Source organism: Talpa occidentalis, unplaced genomic scaffold (genome assembly GCF_014898055.3).
Source record: "Talpa occidentalis isolate TD23 unplaced genomic scaffold, MPIMG_talOcc4v2.1 talOcc4.9, whole genome shotgun sequence".
NCBI lineage: Eukaryota > Metazoa > Chordata > Mammalia > Eulipotyphla > Talpidae > Talpa > Talpa occidentalis.
The window spans coordinates 61,847,985-61,861,231 of record NW_023605305.1 but is presented as its reverse complement, the minus strand read 5'-3'; the positions used below and the strand labels follow the sequence as shown (position 1 = coordinate 61,861,231).

Sequence of the window (13,247 nt, the reverse complement as noted above, 5' to 3'; positions counted from 1 at the left end):
TGAAAAAAAGAGCTGTTCATAATGTTTCAATTTTTCTTTTTGTTTTGATAGTGATCCCTTGATAGGATCTATGTTCTTGTGAATGTTAAGGGGTAAGAATCATTAAATAGAAGGCCCTGCATTGATTCATTGCCTCAGTAAACTTGTTTTTCATGCTCTTTATTTTTTCCTTTCAATAAAATTATTGAGCAACTACCATCAGCTGAGCATTGCTCAAGGTTTAGGAAAAGCACAGATGAGTATCTCACAATGTTTTAATTTTTGGTGCCTGTTTCTTCCACTGCTAACTTTGTCCTTTATAAACCTCCTGCGGAATGCTGAATAGACTGGTGCTCATGCAGTCGTGTGGAAGCCCCAGCAGTGCTGAGAGCGGCACTTGTCGAAACCTCGCCATGTGAATTGTGTCCTGATGTACACATGCAGCCGTGGCTCCTCTGTGGGTTGTGAAATATGTTTATGCAGACTTGAGAAAGCTCCTAATGCCTTTTGTTGCTCTCCCTGCTCTGCGCCTCTTGTCTCAGGGACGGCCCCTCTGAGCTAGAGATTTTCTCTGCCTTCATGCTTCCAAACAAGGAGACATTTTACCTTGTATCTTAGAAGATGCAATGCTTATATTTGTGGCGAATGGATGAAAAAGGACTCTTTCCATCTGTTTCTCTCATTGTGAATATGAAAGAATAGTTCAAACTTTCAGGTAGTTTCCGAGAGAATTGGGACCGAAACTTAGATTTTCTAACTCTGACACCTTGGCTCTTAGTAATATCACAAGGTGAGCTACTCAAAAAATTGTATTTCCTTTGTGTAAGAGAATGATAATGTCATCAAGTGAGAGTGTATAGAAAGGAACATGGGCTTTGGAATCAGATAGGACGAGGTCAAGTCCTGGCATGCTTTTTATTTCTAGGTGTCCTTGAGCATGTTACTTAAACACTCTGATCCTTTGCTTCTGCATTTGTTGAAGGAAAGAAGCAAAGTAATATTTAGGTTATAGGGATGTTATAAAGATTAAATGTGATAAAATTTAAAAATGTAGCCAGGGCCTCCCTGGTGGCGCAGCGGTTGAGCGCCGGGTTGCGAAGCTGCCCGCAGCCTCTGCTGTGCCGGTTCTATCCCCGGCTGCTCCCCGGCCACCAGAGGAGGGTCCCACATGGCACGCAGACCTCTCATGTCCCCCGCTGCTCCCCGCAGCAGTGTACTTTGGTCCTCTGCCTGTTCTGCTCCCTGCTCTGGCTCTGGTGAATTCTCTCACCCTCCCGCGCTTCTGACTGTACCCAGTGCTTGTATAAATAAATAAATAAATCTTTAAAAAAAAATGTAGCCAACTACGCAGCCTGTCTTAAATGTCTGATATGTTTGCTAGAAAGGAAGACAGACTCTATCTTTCCCTTGAGAAAGAGTTCAGATGATGATGCGACGATGATGATGATGGTGGTGATTACTGTGGTAGTCTCGGTGATAATGTATCTACTATCAAACAGACTTTCATTTTTAAACATTTCCTCAGTATCAGCACAACTATATTGTTACTTTATGACAAATCTTTTCTGTCTACAGATTCCATTATATTCTCAGTCTAACACCCTCATTCTCAGATTATGAGCATAGATATATGACAATAAAACTGCTAACTGGAGAAGAAACAAGCAAACATCACTCATACATTTCTTCTTCAAAGGTCTCAGAATCCGCATCTTTAAGACACCAGGATTTTCAGATTGACAGAATAAGTAAGCACTGACCACCTGCTCTTGGGCTTTTATCTTGGTTTCTAAGAACTAGCAGCTTGGCGTCACACTGCCTGGGCATGAATCCAGCCTTGTTCCTTGTGAGTGCTGTGACCTTGGTTAAGTTCTCATTTCTGAGTTTTGGTTTCCTCATCTACGAGGATAATAACAGTATTAATCACATTTGGTTGTTGTAATAATAAATGAGGCAAGTTCAGAGAACAAGCAAAAAGAGCTCAGTTAAAGTGTGCCCCTCTCTAGGGTTTCTTCCTGTCCAGAAGCTTCTGTGTCCTCAATGGGGAGCTGTGTCACTTAGGGTTAGCAAGAAAATTGTAAATCTCTCTAGTATGTAAAAAAGGGGATTTAAAACTCAAAAGTGGTGACCCAGATAGTGGAGTAAGGGCTATTCCCTGTGAAGTAAGCCAGAGACCAGCAAAAGTAGAAGCTGCCACTACGCTTAGGCTGGAGGGGCAGAGGAAGGAGGTGCAATTCCCAGAGTTCAAGGGCAGGGAACACAAGCACATGTTGCAGCATTGGTGGCCTTGTCAGCAGAGCTGAAGTCATGAAGGAGAAGCAGTCACCTGACATGGGAAGAGGACACGTTCTCTGGCTTCCGCTCCTTCAGCCCTCAGCATCCAGAAGGGCTGACCTTGGCAGACTGTGAGGCTGGGCACTGCCATCCAGAGGCAGCCCCTCCATGTTGAGCAGAACAGAGGGCTTGAGAGCATAAAAGCCCAGAGCTCCCACAGGCTCAGTTGCACATCTCAGTCTCCTGGTTATTGGGACTGCCTTAATGTGATAGCCAGCCCAGAATGTTCCAGAGCCTGAATCCTCCTGCTGCTGGCCCTCAGACCAGTCACAGGGGTTCATAAGTTGCTGTGCTTAGGAAGGCAGAATTTGGAAAAAGCACTGGGGAAAAAAACAAGAAAATTGTGGAAATATAAGAAGCCAGTCACTGACTTTTTCTGGTCCCTCTTTCTGGAAAGGTCTGCTTGTGGAGCAGCCAGTACCTTCAATATCTGGGGTTCTCTGGCTGGAGGACACACCCTCATCCCCCTTTTACCTGAGTCATGCTGAGTAGCATAGACACACTTCCTTGCACCCCTACAGGTATATTCAGCTTCCCCTGTGGTCCTTTCAGTCCTGTGGTGATCTGCCTGCAGTGAAGTGCTCCATTTGATGCTCTTCTCCTCCCCCAGACTGTGAGAACCCCAAGAGCAGGAACTTGTCTATCCTTACATTCCCAAGCCTTTTGCTGTCACTGCTCTGTCCTAGCAATCGTGGTAGAGGCTGAAATGCTAAGCACCTGGATGAGGCAGCACCAGCTTTGTGCAACTTTTATTCAAAGGGATAGGCATGATCTTTGAAAATTGCTAGTGTCTTGTGTACTGGGGGAGTCCAGGGGTGCAGGAGACACTATCTTTTCTGGAGGATCAGGAAAACAGTCTGTGCAAGTAGCATTTGAGTTAGGAATAAACTGGGATAGAGGCCGGAGAATGGCATTTCAAACAGAGGGAAGAGCAAATGCAAGGGTCTTGAAGTGGGCAAGGACATTGAGCATTGTAGATCGAGAGCAAAAGTAGCATTGTGTGGTGCTGAGGAGGCCAACAGGAACAGTCCTCTCCTGCATCTCCATCTCTTTACCCTGCCCTGGGTGCTTCTCACCTCCTGCCCGTGTTGTAGTCAGGAATGATCACATGTCTTGGCTACCACATAATGCCTACTGGTTTTGTGTATAGGAGGGGCTTGTTGGATATTTGAATAAATAAGGGACAAATCTAGGCTTAACCACTCTTTCTGGCATCACATTTGAACTGCACTTACCCAGCAGGTGTCTAAGAATACAATCTATGGGAAGAAGACTGAGTCAATACCATGATGGGAAACGCTCAGTTATTTGGCATTCTTTTAACAGGAACTCATTGTCAGTCATCCTGTCCTTTACATCAAGAGCTCTGCAAAAGTGGTAGTAAGAATGGTGACCTAACGATGTCAGAAAGATGATCATCCAACTATTCTGCTGCCTACTTTGAGGCTGGAATGTGATGTACTCAATCAGACCCCATTCAGCTCTGCTCCTTATTAAGTGTGGCCCTGAAAAAGTCCCTCAACCTCTGTCTAGTTTAATTTCTCTGCAGATATGTGTGGCATGAGTAACGGGGACTTGACAGGGCTCATGTAAAATGGGACTGTGTATGTGAACATTCAGCCAGGGCCTCGTGTTTCCTGAGCCCCAAGTCACTGATTGCTGCTGCTTTGATTATTTTAATTATGGTTATTTAGTATTTCAGTGTCAGACACTGACCAGAATAAAGTCAGAGCAGAGCAGGTTTCCTCGTGGCAGGCGAGTATGCTCTTTTGCTTCTCTTTGAGCTGGGCTTACACAGGGAGTGCTTTCTCGATGTGGTTTGGCTGTTAAGTAAAAAGGAATGATTTATACTTCTTTTTAGCTTTCTTTTCCATTTTTCATAAAGAGGGTTTTGTTTTTGCTTTCTCATAGGAGTGATTGGAGCAGATGTGAGGGGGCACGGCCTTGCCTGTGAGGGACAGCCAGTGACGTCACGGCTGGCTGTCATCTGTGGAACATCTTCTTGTCATATGGCGGTGAGTCTGCCAGGCTGAAGGCGGGGCCACCACACTCGGGAGAGGGGAGCCAGGAGGAGATCTGTGGGGCCTGTTCTTTGGCCCTCTCAGCTTATCCCCTTTCTGCCTCCTGCTCTGTCTAGCCGGAAGCCCAGCCCTCCCTCCTACAGCCTTACTCAGATCATCTTTTTCCAGGGGCCAAGTCTTTGAAAAATGTGGAGAGGCTTGAATCTGCCTTTGACATCACCCTGGCCAGAGAGCCCAGGAGGGAGGTATGAAATCAGATCCAAGGTGGCAGCGCCTTGCTCACAGAGGGATTTGTCCCTAATGGGAAACCGAGGCTTCTCTGCACAAGGGTGTCTGTTTTCCTTGGCCACTGAGCTCTCTCAATCAATATAAATCCATCTCCCTGGGAGTAGCCTGATGATCTATAGAATTAGGCTGCGTATCATGACTTCAAAAGAACACTGATAAGCAATTTTCACTTTGTTAATTTTTCTCCATGAATTAGTGGAAAGGCTTTCTCCAAGATTGCAGTTAAAATTTAGTGCCTGCCCTAAAATTTATATCTTCTTTAAATGCATGAGTCTGAAAGCATTCCATTTCGATAAGTACCCATTTCTACCATATTTTTATTTAAAAGTCATTACTCTGTTAAACTGAGATGGACGACTCCTTGGATCTTTCCCAGATGAGTGAAATAGTTGGGGGGCGGGTGGAATGAATGTAAATGGGGGAGGAGCAGGGAGATGAGTGAGGGTCAGAGTGGAATTCATTTCAGGCCCAAATCTGCAATTGTGGATGGATTCGTGTGCCACGAGAATCTCTGTTTAGTTGCTGTAGGTACTAGTGAGCCTTTTTTTACTCTTCAGTAATTTGGTCGAGTAAATAGTGATACTTTAATTTATTTACTGATCCCTGCCCTTGTATCTGGAGCTGTTCTAAACCTTGGAGACATCAGGAAGATGCGGGACTTCCCATGGTAAGAGAATTGTAACAATTGTTATAAGACAATATGAGGCCCCCAAATATATGTATTCAGATTGAACTTGTGATTTGGAGCGCCTGTTGTGTGCCAGCCATTGTGCACAGTGTTTGCACACAACTTCCCATTTCACTGATTGATGGTGGAACCAGCTTGTTGGTGCCCAATCTCAGCTCCTCAGCTTACTAAGTGGGGGTGCAGTGACAAGGCACTCAACTGTTCTGAGCGTCAGATACCCTGTCTACAATATGTCAAGCTTTGCGGTAACCTCTCTTGTAGTCTTGTGATGATGGGATGAAGTTGTGTGATATGTTCTACCTAGACTGAGCCCTAGAAGGATCAATGGTGATTACTAACAGGTACTAAGTTTGACCGAAGGGATTCAGTGACAGGGTCCAGGCTGAAGGGACATCTGTGCAGGACTTTAAAGACATAGACTGCCTTGGGCACCTCTCCCCACCAATAAGTTCCTTTTGTTTGTTTCTCTGCACAAAGCTTCCATGGCCTTTCTTTTCCCTGTTGGCCTATTCTAAGGCTTAGGTGTCCCTAAAGGGAAGATCTGCAGAGGGGCAAGGCTCTTCTTGCAGGAGTTGTACCCCAGGACAGCCAACCCTGTTTCCTTGGACATGGATCTAACCCAGTCAGCTTGTCTTTATCGATTGAACCTATTGAAATACCTCCTATTTTCATAGGGACATATAAAATCCAGTTTCTCCTGCGAAGTCTGAATTCAGGCACGTATACCCCACTCAGTTCACGTTTCTGAGCAGAAGCAAATCTAAATGAGTGTGAATGACTCAGTGAAGTCTGCTTCGTAGTCTCCTTCAATTTTAAGGGGGATGATACTGCCATTGTCCCCCTGTATCCATTTTATAAATGAAGCAACAAGAGATTTAAAAAAAAAACTCCAGTGTTTTCCTATGTTCACAAAAGTAGTGCGCTAGAGCTGAGCATTCCCCTCTAGCTCCATGGGATTCCCAAGCACATCCTCCTGATGCCACTGTGTTTTGTCCCCATAGAAGAATGGAGAGCATGTGCTTCGGTATTCTCCAGGTGGGGATTTGAGTGACTGTTTATGCACCATTTGGCCTTGTGACCTGAGGCTAGCTATTAGCTTCTCTGAGCCTCAGATTCTGTGTCCATCACAGAGGGGGTGACAATGCCACTCTCAGAGGGCCCTGGATAACATGAACTGCATATATACATATCTAATCCATAGTGCGCACTCAGAAATGGGCATGATGCCCATTAAACTTTCCTTCCATGAAGCAACTGTTTGGGCTTTAATGAGTTTGATAGGCAGCTGCAGTTGGTTGCAATGAATGAGGGCCATAAAATGCCATTTTATTATGGTTGTGTTGTGCTGAAAGTCAAGTCCCCACCTCCACCCTGCTTTGTACTCAGGAGTGGGAAGGGACCTTCTGGGCCAAGGGGATTAATCATCAGCTTTAATGTTATGTGGTGAGGGCGAGACTGTGGTCATGCTGGCATCGGAGGGTGCCTTTGATCTTGCTCAGGTGCTGGGTGCCCAGCGAGCCAGCAACAATAACACCTTTGTGAGGTCGAGGAGGGGTGCAGGCCTGAGGAAACACTCCCAGGGAAACTCAAGGACCCCCTTTGTTGTGGTTCTGGCAAATAAAACCACCAACTGTCAAGAAAAATTCACCAAACAGAACACAGGGACCGAAGGGGACTCTGGGTTTTTCAAAAAGTTGTTTTCAACCTTGTTTGAAAGATTCTCTTTCTCCTGTCTGCTCAGTGTTGATGTTTCCAATTCAGTGGGGTGACTGAGACAAAACTCTCATGAACATTTTATGCTTGCCCCAGATTCCTAGATCACCCAGCATGAATGAATAAATGCATGAACAATTGAATGAATGAATGTCCATGTACGCAAGTATTGGCAAGTACTTAAAAACTCCCTTCATCCAAGTTCCTGCTACTTCCAGGAATCTGGAGAAAAAGCCTGAGGTTGAACATAAGACTTACTAATAAGGCCTTTGATATTTTAGAAGATGCAAGTGCAAGTGTGGGCTGCACATTTATCTTCGTTGTAGATGATTTAATTAACAGAAAAAAATACTGTACTTTTTTTTAACTCCATGAAAGCAAAGCTGCTGCCTCAGAGTTAATTACTACCAAGTCACCAAAACCCAAGATAATACACAGCAGGGGTTAGCCAGAGGTGGAAAAGTCACAGGGTCAGAGGCAGCTGATCCTCCCCATCATTCCAGCACCCCTTTTCTCGAGCTGTCAGATCAGCTTGTAACTTGGCAACTTGTCTTTCAGTTAACATGTCAGATGGGGAGGGACCCCCGGGAAGAGGGGAAGCATTGACAAAGTGAGGTTTGAACAGAACAATAGTTGGTGAGAGCTGAGAATTACACCTGCATCTTAAAATCACTCAGAACTGAAATATTTGCAAAGTCTTAAATGAATGTAGGATGGTGGTTCTCTGTCACTTAGCAGGCGTAGATTTTCACCAACATGGACTCACATGTTAGCTACGTGAGTCTAGGTAAGATGCTTCATCGTTTGATACGTCCATTTCTTTTTCTCAATTTGTATTTTTTAAAAGATTTATTTATTTTTGCATACAAGAACTGGAGTGCAGGCCAGGGGAGTGAGAGGTGAGAGGATTCACCAGACACAGAGTGGGGAACAGAATAGGTAGATTGACCGAAGTACACTGCTGAGAGGAGCAGCAGGTGAGACAGGAGAGGTCTGCTGCGCCATGTGGGTTGCTCCCTGACTGGGGATCAAACTCGTGCTGCAGTAGCTGCAGATAGCTATATAGTGCTGAGACTTTAACTCCTTTTGCCACCAGGGAGGCCCCAAGTTACCTCCCTTTCTTTATCTGTTCATGTGGGCAATAGTATTTACCATAAAGTTGTTTTGAGGCTTAAATGTAACCTTCGTAAACATATTGGCTTTGTACTTACCACAAAATGCCAAACAGGGTGTTAGTATTGAAAATGATTTGTGATGCCTAGAATGATCCAAGTGGTAATCAGGATGAACTCATGTTTAGCTTAACAAAGATACAAGAGGGTCTACATCGAGATATGTTGAGACATGTGCAGGTATACAAGTCAATAAACAGATGTCTCCTATCCTTGACAGCTGAGAGGCCTGTGATGAGGATGCCCAACAGCTTGTTTCTCCAAGCACACCTGTTGACCAGATCATGGTTTCCAATACTGTTCTGCAAGACAAAGAGCTGAGACTCCTTGGAGAAATAGTTAATGCTAGTGTTATAGGGCAGGGAGAGGGGCAGCCCAAACCCCGCAAACCTGCCTATTCTAAATGGGTTCTGCCATCCGCCGCATCAACACAAAACATATGAGACTTTAATGGGAAGGAACTTTAATAAAACTAGGAAACAATACAGGTAAGGCAAAGAGTCTAGTTTCTAAATGAAGCATCCAGAGTTACCCGTCCCCTCGTAGGTAAAAGTCCATCCATATGGGATTGGCCCAGAACAAGGCCCCAAAGCCTGCCACAAGTCTAAAGCATCTTCCAGTGGGGACCCACAGAAAAGGGTCAGAAACAACCAGACAAGCCCAGAAGGAAAAGAGCAAAATCAACATCAAGATAAAAGCTGCCATTGTCACCTCTTTACGGGTCTCACCCACATCTGTGTCACCCAGTCCACGACCAAAAGATAAGCGCAGTTTCTTCACGTGTCTCTAGGCTCCATGCGCCTCCTCCAGGTCTCCTTCTGGCTCCATCCTGCTTCCTTCCTTCCTCAGTGTCTTCTGCAGCTTCTCCTCTTCCTGCTCAGCTCCACCCTCCCTTGGGTGGGGCAGGGAACCTCCCCCTTTCCTGGGGACCACCCTGTTACACTAGGACCATGGTAGATGCTAGATGAAATGAGCGTGGAACATCGTATAGGACCAGAGTATAAGGAAATGCTAAAAATACATGAAATTTTTGTCAAAGTAACACTGAATATAGCTGATGGAGCTTCCAGTGGCAAAACTGAAACAATTTGAGCAGCAAAATTAAGTAGTATTAGATTATAATGCAAAGCATAACATAAATGTTATGAGTCCATACTGATATAAATGATTAAGTAAATAAATTAGCAGAAAACATAAATCTTGTTTGCAGAAGAATTCCAAGAAATTATGTCAATAGTCCCTTCTTGGGGAAATAAAAAACACCCTACTCTTTAAATATGGACTGTTTAGTGTGACTCCATTCTAAAGAGGTCAGTATAAAAAGGGAGAAAAAGTAGTTTTACAGTGGAAAAAGGTGACAAATACTATTTCAGTAGGGTGATCAAGATCACCTTGATAATATGCACCATTAATACAATGTGACAAGAATGGCACTGACTTTTGTGATCTCCCTCCATAAACACTATAAACCACAGCCTATTCATAAGAAAAACATCAGGCAAATCCTATTTAAAGGACAGTCTGTAAGATACCTGATCAAGGTCATCAAAAAAACTGTCAGCACTATCAGGGTCATCAAAAAACAAGGGAAATGTAAAAAACAAGGGAAATGTAAGAAATTTTCAGTGAAGTGGAGCTTAAACAAATGTGAGCAATTAAAAGTTCTGTGGGATCCTACAACAGGAAAAGGAAATTAGCATAAACTAAGGAAATCTGAATGTGGTAAGGCCTTTAGTTAGTGATAAGATGTCATTGTCGTTCTTTTAGTGTAAAATATGTACTTAAAGATATTAATGATAATGGGAGGTGGGTGTGGGGAATATGGAAACTCTGTACTGCCTTCACAAGTCTTCTGTAAATCAAAAACTATTCTAAAATTAGTTTATTTTCAAAAATCATTTGTTAAATCATTAACTCACTAGGAAAACATTTTCTTATATTTGCCCAGTTAAGGGCTAAGGCTATTAAGACAAATAAAAGTGTCATGCTTGCCTTTATTGCGAAGGGCAGAGCAGAGGAGATGACTTCAGCACAGCATGGTAATTACTGTGGTAAATGCATAACTGGAGCGCCTTGGGAATATGGAGAAGGGCCTGTCTGAGTCTTCCACCTACGAGGAAGTTTTCCTATAGAAAGTGGTATTTGCATGTCCTGACCCCACTAGGACACTCTTCCTGCCAGTCCAATTTTAGGCAGTAGACTCTGAAAATCCTCCTCTTCTCCACTTTGTTTTTCTCCCTTGTGTTCACAAAACCTTCAGCTGACTTCCACTGAGGCCTGGCTGGGATGTGGGTCTAGACAGGCCCATGGAGAAGGCATCCCAGGAAAGGAGAATAGCTGCAGGCCCTGAGGTAATGATCTGCTTTTGACATGATACCACAGCAAATGGGGAGAGGGCACCTGGGCCCAGTGTCTCTGCCCTGGTGTCTTTAGCAGGTAGCTTTTTCAGGGGTCAGTGAGAGAGATGGAAAGGGAAGGAATTTGGTTATAACAAATAGCAACATTGTGACCCTACCGCCCACCAGTGAAAGGATTGGGGTGCTCTGCTCTGCTCCCTCTTCATTGACCAGGACCTGCACTGGTGTCCCTTTAGTACCCAGCACTGTTCAGAGACTATATTGAGGTAATTGTGGACCCTGCAAACAGACTATGTGCTCCACATTGATTTGGTGAGGAAAGGGTCAGTGCAGTTCAAGGAGCAATAAGAGACATATCATGCTCTTAGGAAACTCAATGGATTCCTCTCCTTGCATTTGAGGCGGGACACTTCTATGCTGTGCTGGAGATCAGCCTTGGTCATTATGGCAGGCAACTGTCAGAACTAGCCCCATCAACAGACACTGTGCTAAACCTTTACGTCGGGCAGTCAGCTGGAGGATCCCATGAGCTAGGCAACTTTATTGTCCCCATTTCACAAGTCAGGAAACTCAGCCAAAGAGTAGTTATGTGTGTCACACCATGTGCAGGAAGGGGACACTTGTTCGAACTCTCTAAGGGACTGACCGCAGAGTCCCTATTCTTCTCTTTCAGTTAAATAGCTTCTCTCAAAGGCTCAGAGGAAGAGAGCAGACTCAGGTCAAATGTGGGCAAACGTTGTTGCAGACAAAGTAAAGTTTTGAACAACTAAGAACCTGAGATGCTAAACATCATTAGTCATTAAGGAAATGCAAAATAAAACCACAGTAAGTCTACTACGTGCTTATTAGAAGGGTCAAAGTTGTGGTGAGGATGTGGGGAACTGAAGCCCTTACATGCTGCTGGTAGGAATGTGAAATGGTGCAGCTTCTTTGGAAAATAGGAGTATCTTAAAAATCTCACCTGTGCGATCCAGCCATTTCACTCCTATAAAAGCCAGGCAGGACCATCTGGTCCCATGTTTCTGGAGGGCTACCAATGTCAGGTAGAGGGCCAGCAATGTCAGGTAGAACAAGGCATCCTGACACAAACTCCTTGTGGCGAGTGGGTCAACGGCCTGAACCCAACTTTTCACAAAAAGTAGCCACTGGCCTGGGAGAATGGTAGATGCAGCAGAACAGAACAGCATAACATGAGCAGCCATGGCGGGTAGTATTACTGACACTTATCATGGGCTAAAAAGAGTGAGTATATTATTTTATGAAATCTTCATAATAACCTGGTGCAGATATCAGAGTTGTCCTTCCATTTTATGGGGACTGAAACGGAGGCTCATATAGAGTACTTACCCACTATCACAAAGCTAGTAAGTTCTAGAGATGGGCTTCCAACTCAGGCTGTCAATTCCGGAGCTCCTCTGTCAGCTCTCAGCACAGCTCTGAGATCTGCTGTGGCCTGGGTTGGCCACATGCACACATGCTTTGTGGAAATGGGGGTAGAGCGATTACAAGGCCGATCATCCCCAATGCCTGATAAGAGCTGTAAAGAAATTAGGGCTGGATAGAAGCTCAACCACACTGCTCTCCTTTTCCCTTCTTCCCTCTCTTTCAAATCACTGCCTTTCAAGAGGCCACCAGCCTTATGATAACAATAAAAGTAAACAACATCACTTGTCACCATCATCCCCTGGGAGGAGAGTATTTATGAGACTTCTTATTTATTCTTCCCTGTTTCCCTGCTGCTCTGTGGTCAAATACTGAATTAGGCAATTTGAAGACATGCAGCCTTGCTTCCCAACTCTGAAGATGTTTTTCTATTCATTTGGAAGAGCATGAAATGAAAACCACATTGATTCCTCCCCCATTCCTATTTACCACTCATCTCCTATGTGGGTGACTCTGATACTGTGGCTGGTGAGGTGACCTAGCAGTGACAGAAGCATGTGTGCTTTTCCAGAAGTTCACGTGACAGTTCATGAAAAAAAGATGCTGACGACAGCCATGTAGAGCCCTCATAAGTATCAGGTACCACCCTGAGGGCCCCGGTGCACAGCCACTCCTGTGCTCCTATGGGCCAGTGGGCCTTCCTAAGTCTGTGCACAGATCTAGTGTCATGCTTATCATTTTATCATCCCCATGAACCCTGAGCAGCCTATGAAAATCTACATTATGCTCTTTCTTTAGGGCACATAGTAGGTATTCAACACAGAGTTTAAATCAAATTTACCTAAAGAGATATGCTAATTTGATAGCAAGTAATTTGTATCCCTAGTGAAATAATTAGTAAACTTCAAACCACAATCTCAAGGATGTAAACCTTGAATCTGAAAAAGAAAAAGAAATGCTCTCAAAGGGAAAGGCCAGTCAGTTTTATGCATGTTATGTAAGGAAGAGAAATTTGTTGAGGATAACTTTTCAGGATGAGCGAGGGATGTTTTTATGCTTAAGAGAATTGATACCTAGAATTGATGAAATAATTACCATGTGCTAGTTTCTCTGCCAGACAGTCCATATATAAAATTTCTAATCCTCACAATAAATTCGTGGCATAAATTTATGAAAGAAAAAGATGTAGAAGCATGTTTCCCATCAAAATAAAACGTAATACTAGTATATTCAAATTAAACGAAAGTTGAATATCATTAGCAGGCAGTGGCCCAAAATGGCCCAAAGAGTACATTTCTCCATGAATAAGATG

General features: G+C 44.1%; 1 protein-coding gene across 3 annotated transcripts in view; it reads left to right on the top strand.

The window, feature by feature from the left end:
• FGGY (FGGY carbohydrate kinase domain containing) overlaps nucleotides 1–13,247 on the top strand; it is a 401,889-nt gene that overhangs the window by 227,188 nt on the left and 161,454 nt on the right. For all 3 annotated transcript variants that reach the window (XM_037498322.2, XM_054690943.1, XM_054690944.1), the window contains exon 8: nucleotides 4,225–4,328. In XM_037498322.2, coding sequence (XP_037354219.1) covers nucleotides 4,225–4,328 — 104 coding nt within the window. The remainder of the gene's footprint in view (nucleotides 1–4,224; nucleotides 4,329–13,247) is intronic.